The sequence below is a fragment of the Cetorhinus maximus genome, chromosome 19, assembly GCF_964194155.1.
Source record: "Cetorhinus maximus chromosome 19, sCetMax3.hap1.1, whole genome shotgun sequence".
NCBI lineage: Eukaryota > Metazoa > Chordata > Chondrichthyes > Lamniformes > Cetorhinidae > Cetorhinus > Cetorhinus maximus.
The window spans coordinates 86,346,147-86,365,060 of record NC_135897.1 but is presented as its reverse complement, the minus strand read 5'-3'; the positions used below and the strand labels follow the sequence as shown (position 1 = coordinate 86,365,060).

Genomic DNA, 18,914 nt, shown 5'->3' with positions numbered 1-18,914 from the left:
CACAGCGAGTTTCGATGATCTGGAATGCGCTGAATGAAAGGATGCTGGAAGCAGATTCAGTGGTAATTTTCAAAAGGGAATTGGATAAATTCTTTAAGGCAAAAAAAAATTGCAGGTCTATGAGGGAAGAGTGGGGCCAATGGGTTGGCTCTTTCAAAGAGGCATCACAGGCGCCATGCAGCACCCTTCCGTGCTGCAACATTTTACCTTTCCAAAGAAAATGAAAAAAAATGCACCATTAATTTAACGCTCCCTGTGACTTTTCTACAGGGTTTTGTCCGCAGTAGTGTGCTGGAGATTAATCTCCAAATCCTGGAGATCCCGCGGCAAACGCTGGGTGGGGGTGGGGGGGGGTTGGTAAACCCGTAACGTCTCCACATAATTAGCTGGATTGGGCAAGAGGGCTTTACTCTTCAAAGAAACGCTACACCAGTAAGGAGAAACACAGAGGCCATGTGCTTCTTTTTTTTGTCAATTTCATCTTTATTTATTTTTTTTTAATTCCATACAGCAAGAATCAAAGATATAGCGGTAATAATAAAATAAGCCGGAAAAAACAATTGGCAGCCAAGGACAGAGTACATTATCTCGCCAACTACGAGCAGGAAAACAAAAATAAAAATCTGTGATTACACAATAGTAAAACCAAGCTTCTGTCCTTTTAGCAGTTGTAGCTACGGCCTCGCAAACTGGGCGCAACCTGACCAAATCTGAGCGGTTGCTTCATCGGAACGAAGAAAATTAAATTTCGGGTGGGTGGGATGGAGTGGTGAGGGGGGGGGGAGGGGGGGGGGGGTTTGGATGTGTTAGAGGGGGTGGAGGGTTTCAAATATGCATTCTCTGTCTGCGTTCCCCGCCCTCCCCAACCCCAATGATCCCTCCTCCTCCTCCTCTACCCCTACCGAGGATTTCTTCCCCCTTCTACTCGAAAGAGAAAAAATTCTCCACTTTTATTTTAAAAGCTGTTGGGGGGTGGGTGGGGTGCGGTGTGGGGGGAAAAAATGTAACCGGTCGTTTTCGAGTCAAAATGGTATTTTTCTGTTTCTCTTTAAAAACAACAAAAAAGTAGTCTGTTTGAATCATTTTATAAAGGTGTACACTCAACTGCAAAAAGGAACAGGAATTGCGAGAGCAGTAAAATCATGTGGGCACCTGCTATTTGATTGATCTGTCTGTGATTAAACTGACATTTTTGTTTCTTAATTGAAAGTGTGGAGCCAGTTTAATATATATTCATATACTTATATACGTATGTATGTGTTTTTACTTCCCATGAGAAATACACCATCAAATTCAGTTTACAGAACCTGTTCTCTTTAAGTCTAAAATACAATTTTTCTTTTCGTTTCCCATATTTTACAAAAGCTTCTAAACATGCAGTACATTTTTTTTTATAATGAGTTTTAAATTTTTTTTTTTGTTGGTGTATAGTGATGTGAAAATAATTTTGTTTTCCGATGGTATGAGCCTTGGTAATTGATGTGCCTGCCCTGGTTAAATGACCTGCAGTCGGGATTTGAACCTGTTCACCATTGTCAGTCATGAGCAGAGGAGAAAGGGGGTGGGGTGGGGGTGGGGGTGGGACGGGGCGGGGTGGGGAGGCGCAATTTTAAACCTATCTGGCCAGGCGGGAGTCCGGCGGGATTGGGTGGGAGTGCTGTATTCAATGCTTCCACCCCCCCACCGGCTACAGCCTCTCCACCGGTCTCACCCAAGACTTCTCTCCTCCGACCCCCCGCCCCAACAATGGAGAGAGCCAGAATCGGGGGCAGGGGGAGTGGGTGGGTGGTGGGGGGGGTGCGAAAACATCACACAATCTGTATGCCCATCCCATCTGTTTCCTGGTGGGCGGAATTGGGTTTAAAATGGGGGCATCCGCGCCCTTCCCCGGAGATCTCAGAAAGATGTCTATCATTCCAGCCAAAAAAAAATCCTGGCAAACTACAAGCTGTCCACATTAAAGCAAAGCAATATTTTTGCCTTTTTTTTCGGGGGGGTGGGGGGGGCGGGGGTTGGGTAGGGGGGTGGGGGAAAGGTTTGGGGAGTGGGTAATGAGGTGCTTACTCTGTGCCCATTATCAGTTTTTTTTGTATTTTTGCAAGCTTTTTTTTAAATTTTTTGTTTTTGTTCAGCCTGTCGTTTTAATTACCTTAACAAAATTCCTCGTTATTATAGACATTTTTTTTTTTTATTCAAAATAAGATCTTACTATTTTACAGGTTTCCCTCTCTTGACTATGTACAGAAGTGCAAAAAGTCAACTTTCTTCCCGTAGGCCCGATCACTTTCTTTTTTCTCGAAAACTGCAGCATAATCAACCCTCAAGTGTTTGCACACACAACTCAGATTAATTCTCTTTTCTTATAAGTAAGCTTTGATTAATATTTGAATTCATGACATAAAAAAATCCTTTGATCTATTGATTATGCAGCTTCTATTTAAAGAAGGTCTGGATATTCAGAAGAGGGAGATCAAAGTATACTCAGAAAACAATATCTTACTATCTTCAAATGGTTACAGTAGAAAATAATTTTCAGTTCTAATATCTAGGAACTAGAGATTTTCCGTAATGACTAATTACAAACAAAGTAAATCATTAAAATATTACACATTTGTCTGCCAGGATTGTTGCCATAGCAACAACTTAACTTCATACTTCACAATGAAACATATCATTGTAAGATTTCCATATAAAAGGTCTTTGTTCTCTGAATGCAAACAGGACTGAAGTAACAATGACTGATGCTCGTAATCATAAGTCAGTACAATATAAATCATCCTTTAAGTTGTTATACTAATATGAATAATTAAATGACACTACAGTTAAATCAAAGTTATGAGTACATTATGAAGAATGAAAAGGGGGAGAAAACAAAATCTTTTTTGTCATAAACTTTTGGAAATTTTTTTTTTTATCAGTGAGTTCTGATAAACAGAAGAAGAAATCTACCAACTAAAATATGAAAACAATATCTTATATTTAAACGGAATAAAAAATAAAGACAAATCTAATCTTAATATGTGTAAGAAACTACAAATTTAAACAAAGGAGGAAAAAAAAAATAAGCAAAGTCCTAGTATGTTAAGTAACTTGAATAACAATTGAATTCTATCAGCTATGGTTCTTAACAGGTTTGAAGTAACATTTAAAATGGGTTTCAACCCGTAATATATAATCTAAGGCTTTAATAGATGTACAGTACAATCAATAAAATCAACGCAACAACCCCTTTTAAAACTATTAAGCGCACCTTTCAAGTTCTATCTAAAAAAAACTGAAACCCTTGCAGTGAGCTAGGAAGTATGGAAAGTTCTAGAATTGAACCTGCGCTTCTTCCATTCTTATGAGGATACTTCTCGTAACCTGGCCCCACTACAGCAGTTGCTGAACTACCTCTTTAACAAGCTGCAGAAAAGAAAGAGAAAAGATTCCTATTGGGGGGGGGGGGGGGTGGGGTGGGGCAGGGGTGGGGGGGGTGTAGAAATATAAAGGAATTCCTTTGGATGAACCCATTAAAAGTACACAACTAATGTTCTTTTTTTTTTTGTTTTTGTATTTTTGTCTTTTTTTTCTCGAAGGCTTTCTAAGGCTAAATGCAATAATTTGAAAAAAATCACATATAAAATTCACCCGGATACATTTCCCACCCCGGTGCTACTTTCAACAAACATCTTGAATTTCATTAATATTTTGGTTTTAACATGCATCTTAATGACAGTGCTTTGTTCAGTATCTAGCTTAGAGTCACTTTTCTTTAGTTTGCCTTTATAATGTACGTATGTGACTGCAATGAGACATTCAGCACAAAGCCAGTTTCCATCTCCGTAAAGTTGTTTTTTTTTTTATAGTCTTAATTGACTTTTGGTTCTGTTTCCTTGGACAGAGGGAAAAATAAAGATATCGGGGCAAATTAAAACTGCACAAATGTGGCTCGCCTATTCGAATCTCTGAAGCATGGCACCTTGCTTGGCAATTTGCGGAAATAGGTTTCTTTCCCTTAAGAGTTGACTTGCTGCCAATCTGTGTTGACCAAATAGCAAAGAAAATCCTTCTTGGCCATGTGTGGTTATGACATTCATTTTATTTCATTTTCATTTACGTTGGTAGATATTAATCGTATGGTAGATATTAATAATGTGCGTCAGTGAAATAGTAGTAGTCTGCAAGACTTCCCTTTGTAAAAAAAATTATAGTTTTATTTATTGTGTGGCTACACTATCCATTCTGGAGTGAAGATGCCATTTCGGAGAGAGCTTTGGCATGTATGGTAACGTTACAAAGTTTGTGGCACTGTCCAATTTTACTGATCTTTAACAACTTTGAAATATGTTGAATCAGATAATTGCTTTAACACTGCAGAAGTAATACTTTAGGGTTAGATGTACAGTCTTGTATGGCACTTAACGTGTACCCCACCACCCCCCCACCCCCACACACATTTATGACACAGTATTTAAAGCCATAATGCACTTTAAAAAAAATTGTTATTTTTGCCCAGCACATTCATCTCTGTCCATTGCCCTTTAAGTCTTTCTCACATTCCACTAGAATATAACCTTAACACAGAACACTGTGCATGCACAACTGACTCTGGATGAAAATGGTAAAATAGTACTTTTTTTTAAATACAAGGTGCACCTTTTGTTTTTTTTTAAATCTTTTTTTCTCCATTTTTGTAAACTTGAAGGAAAACCATTTAAACCTAACATCAAAATGATTTGCATGGTTCATAGGCGTACCAGTACATACTGCATACTAAAGTGTACAAGTTAACCTTTCCACTGAGAGGAGGGGTCGAGAGAGAAAGAGAAAGAGAGAGAGAGAGAGAGAGAGAAAGAGAGAGAGAGAGAAGACGCGTGAAAGAAAGGGGGGAGTCATTTATGCATATATCTCGGAACCTATGCATAACACAGTACTGAGTAAAGGCAGACGATGTTGCACTCTGGACAATAGGTCACTTTCCCTCAGCTTTACTCTTGGTGGAACATACAGGCTTCGCAAATCTCAGTGTGCGGCGTTCTTTTCAATGCTTCCTTCCGGATAACCATACTTCCGTTTCATTAGCATGCAAAAGGTGGAAAGGCTTCCGGCTGAGGGAGTGAGGGAGGGGTTGGGTATAAGATGGTGGTATTTACAGAATGGCTGTTGACCCTTGCCCTGTCATGGTGTTCCGGCACACTGTCATCTCTTCACGCTGATCTAGACAGGGAAGGAAAAAAAAGAAGGCGGCAGTTTAGTTGCTGGCCGGAGGCAAAATGCCGCGGAGGCTGGAAATCGGGAAATAAAAACGGAAAATGCTGGGAGAAAGCTCAGCAGGTCTGGCAGCACGCGTGGAGAGGGAAGCACAGGGCAGGGATTTGAGGTCATCGGGCAGGCAGGCTCGGCGGGTGGGCGGGCGGGCCCGGGAGCGTCCTGGAAACGGCACATCGCCCGCGATCGGCCCCTGACCGCGATTTCGCACTGGCAACTAGCCAATTAGCGAGCAGCCAGTGTGGAAGGTGCGCTGAGAAGCTCAGGGCTGCTGGGGTGGGGGAGGGTGGGAGGAGCTCGTAAGTCGGGGGGATCGCGCAATGAGAGCTCCCTGAAGGTGCGGAGCTGCCTCAGGGAGCTGAACAATTTCAAACTCAAAAATAAAGATCTTTAAAACCTGAAAAAAAAAATGTCCCGACAAAGGGCTCGCTCACACTAACATAAACAGAATTAAAATTACGTCAAATTAAAAAAAAAAAATTAACGTTGGAAACCTCACCCCCATCCCGCGGATGAGGTTTCCTAAAAAAATCCAAAGACGGCCTGGCCCATTCGTCTGCCCGCCAACCGTAAGTGTGGATGGGGGCAGCGAAAAATAGCTTTCGATTCATCGATTAAAGGCCTTAATAGGCCTCTTAGTTGTCGGCAGGCGCGCTGTCGACTCTTGCGCGCGCCTGCCGGCCGAAGTATTGCACGAGAGCGCGGGGACGTCCAGATGCTCGCCCGACGTCACCGTGCGCTATTTTACGCCTGATCGGGTTGGGCGCGTGCCCGCCGACGGGAGTTAAATCCCTGCCCATTGTCGACGTTTTTGAGTCCGTATGAGCTCTGAAGAAGAGTGGTACGGACTCGAAAAGTTAACTCTGTTTCTGTTTCCCGCAGACGCTGCCAGACCTGCTGAGTTCCTCCAGCACTTTCTGTTTTTAGTTCCCTGACTGGTTTTGATTGGGATAGCATTCCCTGCTCTCTTTGTTTGATGGGCAGCAAATCGCACAGGCTCACTGCAGGCCAGTGCTCCTCTTCCCACATTTCCCCTTGTATTTGTTGCACTGCCCAGGTACAAGACTGGGAAAACCTACCTAAATATCTTTATTGACAACCAGTCCCTGAGAGCAAGGGAAACACGCATTTATATAGCACCATATTAGGGAGAGACAGCATCTATTTAAATGAAATTTAAATCAACTTAAAGGCATTTGAAAGAGAACATTATTTTTCACCTGAAACGATGAATAATCATGGAGATTGGAGAGGTTTAGGATTCAGGCAAATTGAATTGTTACAGGCCTCAAGTTAATTGGCTTTCATTCATGCTTGGTGTCCTTGCCAATATTTATCCCCGAACCAATGCCACTAACACAGATTATCTGGTCATTTATCTCATTGTTGTTTGTGGGAGCTTGCTGTGCACAAATTGGCTGCATTTCCTACATTACAGCAGCAACTACGCTTGAAAAATGAGATGCTTCATTGGTTGTCAAGTGCTTTGAGGTTGAGAAAGTTGCTAAATAAATCAATGCGAGTTTTTCTTATTTCCTCAGTTGTTACTTGGATGCTACTCATGGCTGGATACTACCAGGGCAAGGGTGGGGTTTTGTGGGGAGAGGGCAGGAGGGGTTGAAACATGGTCTGCACTACCTAGGGCTGGGTTTAACGCGTTGAAGGCGGGGTCATGTTAAATCCGGCAGGCGGCATGCCCACTGCCTACCCTCGCGCCCACCGCAATTATACCAGGGGCGGGGCCTGGTAGTCTGCCTGCCAATGGGCCACTTGAGGTTCTTAAAGTGGGCCATTAACAGAGAGCAGTGCAGGGTCCAAGGATTCAATGTCCTTCTCTTGAAGGTGTGATGACAGGCTACACATACAAATTCCTTCTCTATTTCACTTACTCAGCAGGGACCATTAGGATCAATGATGGGGAAGATTAAAACTGAACGCAAGCCTCTGTGATGTCTGGATGTGGGGGCCTTTGCCAGCATCAGTCACTGGGTAAAGAGCAGTAGTAGGAACTCTGAATCACCCCTACATTGGCTCCCAATCCTGCAACAGCTCGATTTTAGGATTTCCATCCTTACTTTCAAATCTGTCCCTGGCCTCGACCCTCCTGATCTCTGTGACCTTCTCCAGCCCTACAACCCTCAGAGTTCTCTGCGCTCGTCCAATTCTGGCCTGTTACATATCCTGGATTTTAATCCACGTTGATGTTCAAGTCTTCGGCTGCCAAGGTCCTAAACTCTGGAATTCCCTCCCTGCACATCTCCTCCTCTAAGGCACTCCTTAAAATTTATCTCTTTGACCGAGCTTTTGGTCGCCTGCCCTAATATCTCGCTCCTTATGTGGCTTGATGTTAAATATTGTTTGATAACCCTCCTGTGTTGGGGACATTTTATTATATTAAAGCTGCAGTATAAATACAAGTTGTCGTTGATTTAACTTGTGTAGCTGAGGGGTACTACAGCTAATTGTAACATCTTAATCAGCATTTCAATTAACATATGGGGGAGGTGGTGACATAGTGATATTGTCACTGGACTAGTATTGCAGAAGACCAAGGATAAATCTCTGGGGACCCGGGTTTAAATCCCACCATGACACATGGTGAAATTTGAATTCAATAAAAACCTGGAATTAAAAGTCTGATGATGACCACAAATCATTGCCGATTGTTGTAAAAACCCATCTGGTTCACTAATGTCCTATAGGGAAGCCTACCCGGACTGGCCTACATGTGACTCCAGACCCACAGCAATGTGGTTGACTCTTAAATGCCCTCTGAACTGGGCAATTAGGGATGGGCAGTAAATGCTGGCTTAGCCAGCGATGCCCACATCCCATGAACAAATAAAAAAAAATCAGCTAACTTGAGAACTGAGATCATACTTTATTAGTATGGCTCGGTATGGCTCCGTATGTGGATTCCACAATGAAGCAATCTATACTGAGTTACTGTGCTCTGTCCAGTCAATCACTTCTACACAGGATATGGGCATAAGACTCACATTCGTACCAATAATTGCAATACCAAAGGTAATCAAAGGGTAAATTCTGCATTTACTCTGAGAGGAGCTGTAGCTTTCCAGTTCCATTAGATTCTATTATTTTGAATTAATAGACATAGAAAAAGTCCATTCAGCGCAACAAGCCTATGCTGTTTTTCATGCTTCTCATGAATCTCCTCTCATCTTGCGTCATCTAACCCTACCTGCATATCCTTCTATTCCTTTCTCCCTCATTTACTTATCTAGCTTCCCCTTCAAAGTACCTGTGCTATTAAACTCAACTTCTCCCTGTGGTAGCAGATTCAAAGGGGATCAAAGGTTACGGGGAGAAGGCAGGAGAATGGGGTTGAGAAACTTATTAGCCATGATTGAATGGCGGAGCAGACTCGATGGGCCGAATGGCCTAATTTATGCTCCTATGTCTTATGGTCTTATGGTCCATGTTCTCACCACTTTCTTAGTAAAGAAGCTTGTTCTGAATTCCCACCGGATTTATTGACTATCTTATACTCATAGCTCTTACGCTTTGAACCCCACATAAGTAGATTTGTAGGCATTAGTGAGGGCGCAGAAGATTCATGAAAATGGTTCCAGGGGTGAGGAACTTCAGTTATGTGGACAGACTGATGAAGTTGGGACTGTTTTCCTTGGAGAAGGGAAGGTCAAGAGGAGATTTGATGGAGCTATTCAAAATCATGAGGGGGCTGGACGGAGTAGATAGAGAGAAACTGTTCCCATTAGTCCATTAGTGGAAGGATTGAGAATAAGAGGGCACAGATTTAAGAAAATTAGTAAAAGGTACAATGGTGACATGAGGAAAACCTTTAGGTTAGGAGCTGGAATGCACTACCTGAGAGTGTGGCCAAGGCAGGTTCAATTGAGGGAATTGGATTATTATCTGAAAAGGAAGAATGTGCAAGGCTAGGTGGAGGAGGTGGGGGGGATAGGCACCAGGAGAACTACTCCTACGGAGAGCCAGCACAGGCACGATGGGCTGAATGGCCTCCTTTGGAGGAATGAAAATGTCTTCTCTACGTCTAGCTTATCAAATCCTCTGATAATGTTATAAGCCTCTATTAGGTTGTCAGTCAATGATTGTAGAGCGGAATGAAAAAAGCATTAACTGAGAATAGATGACTAACAATGGTGTAGTTTAAAAACAGGATTGATATTCTGATCCCAGACAAAACTGGTTAGAAACTGATTGCACCACTTCGACTGTTTGTGGCATGTTCTTTATATTCAACGTTCAATTCTTCACTTTTGAGATGACTGATCATAGTCACAGATAGGAATGTTTTGGGATCTTTGATTCAGGGAAAGAAAAGGATTTGAATGAATGAGTATGATGCATAATTGATGAGGATCATTTTAAGCAACATAGGCTGGCATGGGTGTTTCCATAGGGACCCACAGGGCTAACTTCTGTGGAAATCTCTGTGATCCGGCAAGGGGAGATGCCAGTTAATCACATATACTGGTTAACTGAGTTATGAGGTGAGTTCCAACTTTTCATCCAATGAGAAAGCTCCAGGGTGATCATGTGGGTATTGAGGTCTCACAAGAGGTGCAGGAGCGTGCGAATTGAGTGAGCAGCGCCAAGGGGAGATGGTGCTGCGGACCAGTGAGAGGCTGAGACCAGGGTGAGAACAGGCCAGCAGGAATTATTACCTGTGAGTTTGACACATCCAATTATAAAACAGACCCTACCCCAGAATTCCAGTTACGACAGAGTTCCAGTTGGTACAGTGCTGGGTAACAGAAATTTTACTGTACCCAGGAATGGGACGAGGCCATCCAATCCCTTGAGCTTGTTCTGACACTCAATTGAATCGTGGCTGATCTGTGTCTTAACTCCATGCGCTCGCCTTGGTTGCGCTGTTCTCAACGCCCTTTCCTGACAAAAATCTATCGCTCATAATCAGGAAATTTTCAATTGACTTCCTGCCTCAGCAGCTTTTTGGGGATTGAGTTTCAGGTTTCCACTATCCATTGTATGAAGTGCTTCCTGACATTACTCCTGAACGACTAGCTTGAATTTTAAGGACATTCCCTTTTGGTCCAGACTCACCCAACCAAAGGAAATAGTTATGCCATATATATTCTTTTAATCATCTGAAACACTTCTATTAGATCACCCCTTAATCTTCTATGCATCAGGGAATAGAATTCTGGTCTATGCAACCTCCCCTAATAATTTAAATCTTTTAGTGCTAGTTAGATTACACATGGATCTCGTGGTTCTGTGATAAAATGAGCCAGTGGGAGTATGAGGCCAGTGCAGGGATTGAGGGGAATTTAACAATTGTAACAATGGATTGTAGGCATCCAGTCACCAACGGCAAACCGGGCAGAACAATGTTCTTTAGCTATTTTCTTTACTCCTTCCAATTCTCTCCCTTTACCTCTGGTGAATGGATTCTGGGGAGGGGCCCACTGGACGGGATACCAGATTCAAGCGGCCAGAGGCCATCCTTCTTGTGCATGTCTGGATGATTCGTGTTGGCAGGCTATCTGATTGCAAAGGCACAGCAAAACCAAACCCGATCCCGTCCGGACATGACCTGTCAGCTCTGGTTCAGTGCGCAGGGCAGCACTCTCGCCTTTGAGTCACAGGATAGTGAGTTTAAGTTCGATGCCAGGAGTTCCACAAAGATCAAGGTTGAAATTTAGGTGCAGTACCAAGCCAGTGAGACACTGAACCACAGCCCAGTCTGCCCTCTCCGTTGGACTTAAAGGAACAAACAGCACTATTTCGAAGAAAAACTCTGGAGTTATCTCTTTTACAATCTTTATCAGGCAATCAACGTCACAAAAGCGGATTAACTGGCCATTATCACATTGCTGTCTGTGGGAGCTTGCTGTGCACAAATTGGCTGCCTTGTTCCCTACGTTACAACAGTGACTACTCTGCGTTGGCTGTGAAGCCCTTTGGGAAGTCTAGTGGTCACGAAAGGTGTTATATTAATGTAAGAACATATTTTTTAAGGGAAAGCTAAATAAACACAAGAGGGAGACACCAGAAGGATATGCTGATTGGATGAGATGAGGAGGCAATAGAAAGAGGCTCATGTGGAGCATGAATTCTGGTAGAGACCAGTTGGGCTGAACAGCCTTTCTCTGCTCTGGGAAATCTATGTACCTGTATGTGATGTTTAATACACTTTAAATTGGGTATAGAGTGGAGCTCATGTACAATATCCTTCATGCTTCGGGGGAATTACTCACTTTGTGTTAATGACAGAGAGAGCTTTTCAGGACATTGTAAAGCATTTGGGGGAAACAAATTGTTTGAAAAGAACAGTCGCTGTTGCTTCGAAGCCAAATGCGGCAGCCAATTAGCGCTCAAAATCCTAAAAATAGCAACGAGTTCAACTGCTCTGATGGTGTTTGTTGAAGGGCAAGATTTGACTGGGGCTACTGGGGGCAAGTGCCTTGCTCATCTTCGAAATAGTGCCATGGGATCTCTGAAGGAAAGTCATAAAACCAGGGTCACCGTGAGTCAAAATCCAACACCTCATCACTGGGCACTCAAGCCTTCTCTACATGCTTCTCTTAATGCTGCTCTTGTACTGAGTGCTGGATAGCTTCCAATCGTGAACATTATACTGTAACTTCTCAAGGCCAGAAATCCATTGTTCAGAAACACCAGTTGCCTGGAAACTTCATGAAGAGGCCCAAGAAACTCAAGGCATCATTTTAGATTTTTAAAAATTCACTTAAGGGAAGTGGGCTTCGCTGGCTGAGCCAGCATTTATCGCCCATCCCCAGTTGCCCTTGAGAAGGTGGTGGTGAGCCGCCTTCTTGAACCGCTGCAGTCCATGTGGTGTAGGTACACCCACAGTGCTGTTAGGAATGGAGTTCCAGGATTTTGACCTGGCAACAGTGAAGGAACGGTGATATATTTGATATAAGTCAGGATGGTGAGTGACTTGGAAGGGAACTTCCAGGTGGTGGTTGTTCCCATACATCTGTTGTCCTTGTCCTTCTAGATGGTAGCTGCCAAGGGTTTGGAAGGTGCTGTCTAAGGAGCCCAGGTGAGTTCCTGCAGTGCATCTTGTAGATGGTACACGCTGCTGCCACTGTTTGTCTGTGGTGGAGGAAGTGAATGTTTGTGGATGGGGTGTCAATCAAATGGGCTGATTTGTCCTGGATGGTACCAAACTTCTTGAGTGTTGTGGTAGCAGCACTCATTCAGGCAAGTGGAGAGTACTCCATCACACTTCTGATTTGTGCCTTGTAGATGGTGAACGGGCTTTGGAGAGTGAAGCAGTGAGTTACTCACCACAGGATTCCTAGCCTCTGACTTGCTCTTGTAGCCACAGTATTTATATGGCTAGTCCAGTTCAGTTTCTGGTCAAGGGTAACCCCCAGAATGTTGATAGTGGGGGATTCAGTGATGGTAATGCCATTGAACATCAAGGGGCGATGTTAGATTCTCTCTTGTTGGAGATGGTCTTTGCCTTGCACTTGTGTAGTGCATATGTTACTTGCCAATTGTCAGCCCAAACCTGGATATTATCCAGGTCTCGCTGCATTTGGACATGGACTGCTTCAGTATCTGAAGGGTCACCGATGGTGCTAAACATTGTGCAATCATCAGCGAACATACTGGAACAGCTTGGCTAGGGGCGCAGCAAGTCCTGGAGCACAAGACCTCAGCAATGTTGCCAGTATACAGTCAGAGCCTTTGCAACTCATGGCATCATTTTATATTATTTTGGTACAGCACTTTGGGAGTGGAAACATGGAAGATACAGTTCTTGGATAGGTCAAACAATTTTTATTACTGCTTTATAATGTTTTAACACAATTTTATGCTTCAGGTAAATATTTATATCCATGGTGTTTTCCAGTTCACACAATGGTGGTTAGGCATTCTAACTCCATTCTATAATCCAGAAAATTCTGAAATCCAAAAATGACTTGATCACAAGTATTCTGGACTGGAGAGGTTACAGTGTATTAATTTTCCAAAAAGTGCCGGAGATATTGCACCACGAGAATTGAGTTTTAATAATGCTTCAATACTTTGCTGAAAGGAAACTAAAACAAAAGGATACTCACTGTTCGACCCGGAGATATTCTACATCGGAGTAACGTACTTATGGCTAGTCAGATGATCTACAGATATTATGGGCATCTGTGCAAAAAGAAATGGTAACTCCAGTTAACATGCACGGCTCATGAAGCATGTTCAATAAACCTGTTTAAAGTTGAGGACATACAAAGATTACACAGTGTCGGGATCATGCTTCAAGATTAGTCAAGTCCCCCAGATACTGTGCAATGACAAATAAGTGCAAGGCTAACACAGATTCAGTTGTTACACTTTGAGTTTAGATTGGAAATAGGTCAAAACTACCTCACCAGATTTATGACTGCAGAACTTTAAATAGATGCTAACAGCTCACACTTTTTTTCATCATTATTCACAGATTTATGAACTGCATCACAAAGTCAACAATGTTCTACAGTTAGCATTTTGTAAAAGAAACAATAATAAACTTCTTATTTGACTGACCATGATACAATATGTATTTCATTGAATAGAACTGATAGTTTTATGTTTTCTTCATCTGGAGTTTTAGAAGTCATTTTACATACATATTCTTAAAGTAATTCTACTAATGCTCATTGCCACTTGTGGAACTAAGCCATACAGACCAAATAGGTTCGAGATTCACTTGCTTGGTCTGCACTGAGATAGCTAATATCAGTATGCACAGCATTTATGGGCTATGGGCTTCGCTGGCTGGGCCAGCATTTATTGCCCATCCCAAGTTGCCCTTGAGAAGGTGGTGGTGAGCTGCCTTCTTGAACCACTGCAGTCCATGTGGTGTAGATACACCCACAGTGCTGTTCAGGAGGGAGTTTCAGGATTTTGACCCAGCGACAGTGAAGGAATGGTGATATATTTCTAAGTCAGGATGGTGGTGTTCCCATCTATCTGCTGCCCTTGTCTTTCGATGTGATAATGTTTGTGGGTTTGGAAGGTGCTGCCTAAGGAGCCTTGGTGAGTTGCTGCAGTGCATCTTGTAGATGGAACACACTGCTACTACTGTGCATTGGTAGTGGAGGGAGTGAACGTTTGTGGATGGGGTGCCAATCAAGCGGGCTGCTTTGTCCTGGATGGTGTCAAGCTTCTTGAGTGCTGTGGGAGCTGCACTCATCCAAGCAAGTGGGGAGTATTCCATCACACTCTTCACTTGTACCTTGTAGATGATGGACAGGCTTTGGGGAGACAGGAGGTGAGTTACGTGCCACAGGATTCCTAGCCTCTGTTCTGCTTTTGTAGCCACTGTACTTCTATGGTTAGTCCAGTTCAGTTTCTGGTCAATGGTAACCCCCAGGATGTTGATAGTGGGGGATTCAGCGATGGTGATGCCATCAAATGTCAGGGGGTGATGGTTAGATTCTCTCTTGTTGGAGATGGTGCCTTGCACTTCTGTGGCATGAATGTTACTTGCCACTTGTCAGCCCAAGCTTGGATAGTGTCCAGGTCTTGCTGCATTTAGAGATGGACTGCCTCAGTATCTGAGGAGTTGTGAATGGTGCTAAACATTGTACAATCATCAGCAAACATCCCTACTTCTGACCTTATGATGGAAGGAAGGTCATTGACAAAGCAGCTGAAGATGGTTGGGCCTAGGATAGTACCGAGGAACTCCTGCAGTGATGTCCTGGAATTGAGGTGATTGACCTCCAACAACTACAACCACCTTCCTTTGTGCTAGGCATGAATCCAACCAGCGGAGAGTTTTCCCCCTGATTCCCATTGACTCCAGTTTGGCTAGGCACCACTTTGGCTTGATGCCACATTTGGTCAAGTGCAGCCTTGATGTCAAGGGCAGTCACTCTCAACTCACTTCTGGAGTTCAGAACTTTTTTCCATGTTTGAACCAAGGCTGTAATGAGATCAGAAGCTGAGTGGCCCTGGCGGAATCCAAACTGGGCATCAGTGAGCAAGTTATTGTTAAGTAAGCTTGATATCACTTTTACTAACCCCTTCCATCACTTTACTGATGATGGAGAGTAGGCTGATGGGGCAGTAATTGGCCGTGTTCGACTTGTCCTGCTTTTTGTATGCAGGACATACCTGGGCAATTTTCCACATAGCCGGGTAGATGCCAGTGTTGTAGCTGTACTGGAACAGCTTGGCTAGGGGTGCAGCAAGTTCTGGAGCACAAGTCTTCAGCACTATTGTTGGAATATTGTCAGGGCCCATAGCCTTTGCAGTATCCAGTGCTTTCAGCCAATGCTTGATATCACATGGAGTGAATCGAATTGGCTGAAGACTGGCATCAGTGATGCTGGGGACCTCTGCAGGAGGCCAAGATGGATCATCCACTTGACACTTCTAGCTGAAGATTGTAACAAATGCTTCAGCCTTTTCTTCTGCACTCATGTCTTGTCTCCTCCATCATTGAGGATGGGGATATTTGTGGAGCCTCCTCCTCAATTGAGTTGTTTAATTGTCCACCACCATTCATTACTGGATGTGGCAGGACTGCAGAGCTTAGATCTGATCCGTTGATTATGGAATCGCTTAGCTCTGTCTATCACTTGTTGCTTATGCTATTTGGCACGCAAGTAGTCCTGTGTTGTAACTTCACCGGGTTGACCCCTCATTTTTAGGTGTGCCTGGTGCTGCTCCTGGCATGCTCTCCAGCACTTTCATTTCAGGGTTGATCCCCTGGCTTGATGGTAATGGTAGAGTGCGGGATACACCAGGCCATGAGGTTGCAGATTGTGGTTGAGTATAATTCTGCTACTGCAGATGGCCCACAGCGCCTCATGGATAGACTTGGAAAGACTTGGGTTGTTTTCATTGGAGCAGAGAAGACTGAGGGGCGACCTGATCGAGGTGTACAAGATTATGAGGGGCGTGGACAGGGTGGATGGGGAGCAGCTGTTCCCCTTAGTTGAAGGGTCAGTCACAAGGGGACATAAGTTCAAGGTGAGGGGCAGGATGTTTAGGGGGGGATGTGAGGAAAAACCTTTTTACCCAGCGGGTGGTGACGGTCTGGAATGCACTGCCTGGGAGGGTGGTGGAGGCGGGTTGCCTCACATCCTTTAAAAAGTACCTGGATGAACACTTGGCACGTCATAACATTCAAGGCTATGGGCCAAGTGCTGGTAAATGGGATTAGGTAGGTAGGACAGGTGTTTCTCACGTGTTGGTGCAGACTCGATGGGCCGAAGGGCCTCTTCTGCACTGTGGTGATTCTGTGATCTGTGATGGATGTCCAGTCTTGAGTTGCTGGATCAGTTCTAAATCCATCCCATTTAGCACAGCGGTAGTGCCACACAACACGATAGAGGGTACCCAGACAGGACTTCGTCTCCACAAGGACCGTGCAATGGTCGCTCCTACTGATATTGTCATGGGCAGATGCACCTGCGGCATCATTGATCCCAACACCCTGGACTAAGGAAGGGAGAAGGTTGTCTTGATTGCTATCCAGTTACTCATGCCAGAGAATATGTGCAAAGTGGATGTGGGGTCAGGACAGTATTGGCTTGCCACCCTCACTCAAATAGGCAGCAGACATTCATGGACTAGAGTTGACTCGGGTAAAGTGCGACAAGCCAGTTAGCTGTGGGGGAAGCAAACATCAGGCATGAGTCGGTGCCTTTGGGAGAGGAGGCAAAGGTTTGGGGTGAATAGTCATTTGCATTATCAGACAGTGAATTGGTGAAGGAGAGCATCAACCCATGTCAATCCTGAAACTGTCAACTCGACAGAGGGAGAGAGAGAGGGAGAGAGAGGGAGAGAGAGGGAGCTCTGTCGAAGCTTAAGCATTTTCCTGAATTCTTCCAGTCGTGCAACTGGGGAGAGCGAGGATGGAGTGAGGGTTGCTGCCCTCCCAGGTCAATCCAATGCCACTCCACAATGGCGCACAGAGATCTTGCCACCCTGGATAACCGTGGATTACAAATATCGATCTCAACACTGTGCACTGAGTAAGGTCGCAGAAGTGCTGCCGCTAAATCTTTTGGGACGCACATCGCTTGGGAATGGGCGACTTTAAAATACGTGAGGCAGGACAGCAATTTGTTTCTCAAACGTGTCAGCTAAAGGATGCTATTTTAGAGATGCTAGCAAAGAAAAAGATGGAAAAAAAAAACAAATACTTATACACCGTGATACTCATGCAAATGCAAAAGTTATTATTTTAATTAAAATGTTCAGCCCATGGTCCATGAAATAAAACATTTAATTTTATCCCCATTAAAAGCTTGATTCTTGTACTCTGCCCACCCCACCTGACCTTGACCACTTCCCCTACAGGTCTGTCTGTTCCACAGATGGTTCTGACATTCAACGTACCTCTCAATAACAATGCGTATAGCGTGGGGCGGAGGGTGGGAAATACGATAGCCAATTTTCTTCGTCAATGCATAGTGAGGACAGTGGATGCAGAGAAATGAGGAAGAATGTAACTAGAGGCCGTCAATATAAAATGGGCACCAAGAATTCCAATAGGGAATTCAGAAGAAACTTCTTTACCCCTAGAGTGGTGAGAATGTGCTCGCTGCCAGGGGGAATAGTTGAAGCAAAGATGCATTTAAGGGGAAGCTAGATAAGCAAATAAGGGAGAAGGAAATAGAGGGTTATGATGGTGGATTTAGATGTGGAAAGCTGGGAGGAGGCGCGGGGTGGAGCATAAGCACCAGCATGGACTGGTTGGGCTGAATGGCCTGTTTCTGGGCCAAATATCCTATGCAATCCTATATAAAGGCAGAACAGGGAGTGGTGTCTATAGACTTTGCCTTCAGGTGAAAGCAAAGTGCTTCATGCCGGAAATGTTACTAGGTGGCACAGGTGGCACCATCACCTGAGAGAGGCACAGGACAACCTACCACGGAGTAAGGAGGCCGCAGGAAATGATAAGCATCCTTCAGATAACATTGGAACTGCAATAAATGGGAATCGTGTTAAGTTGTCAAGTTTAAATATTGCATAACAATAATTATATGTCATCTCTTGTGAACATAGAAGAGAAAATTAAAAACATAAGAGACACAAGGACGTGCGCAGGTCAGGCTGGAGGTGGTGGGAAGAGAGGTTGGGAGGGGGCTCAATTCTTCTTCTGGCTAAACTCCACGGGCAGAATTTTCCATCTGGCGTGCGGGGGCGGGCCGGACACGTTGGAACGTGAAGTGGCGCGCGATGATGTCGGGCGTGCGTCCCGATGTCATTGCGTGCGCTGTCTCGCGATATTTCACTCGGCGGGCGTGCGCCAGAATCTGCTGCGCGCCCGCCGATAATTGAAAGGCTTATTAAGGCCATTAACAAACTAATTAAAATAAAATGAACACTGCCCGTCCAACCTTACGGTCGGCGGGACAGGCGAAAAGGCCAAGCGGCCTTTACGTTGTTTTAGGAAACCTCATCCACGAGCGGGATGAGGTTTCCTAAAGTTAACAATGATTATATGAAAACTCTTCCTGAAAAATAAAAACACGTCCCATCTCATGTGACACAGTCACGTGAGGGGACATGTTTCATTCAATTTTTATTGTTTTGATTTATTTTTTTTAAAAAAGTGCTTCAATCTCCCCGAGGTAGCTCCGTGCCTCGGTGGGGGGGTTGAAGCGCGCTTTCAAAGAGCGTTGGATCCGACTCTCCATCCTCCCACTGCTTGCACAGGTAGCACT

General features: G+C 44.2%; 1 protein-coding gene across 28 annotated transcripts in view; it reads right to left on the bottom strand.

Moving 5' to 3' along the window:
* Positions 1 to 462: 462 nt before the first annotated feature.
* Positions 463 to 18,914, bottom strand: part of LOC144694004 (muscleblind-like protein 1) — a 351,759-nt gene continuing 333,307 nt past the window's right edge. For 19 of the 28 annotated variants that reach the window (XM_078564322.1, XM_078564304.1, XM_078564303.1 and 16 more), the window contains 3 exons: positions 18,117 to 18,170; positions 13,317 to 13,392; positions 463 to 5,199 (listed from right to left, as the gene is read on the bottom strand). In XM_078564322.1, the coding sequence (XP_078420448.1) occupies positions 13,336 to 13,392; positions 18,117 to 18,170 (111 nt within the window). In that variant the 3' untranslated portion in view covers positions 463 to 5,199; positions 13,317 to 13,335. The remainder of the gene's footprint in view (positions 5,200 to 13,316; positions 13,393 to 18,116; positions 18,171 to 18,914) is intronic. The other 9 variants (XM_078564328.1, XM_078564314.1, XM_078564317.1 and 6 more) reach the window with 1 other exon arrangement.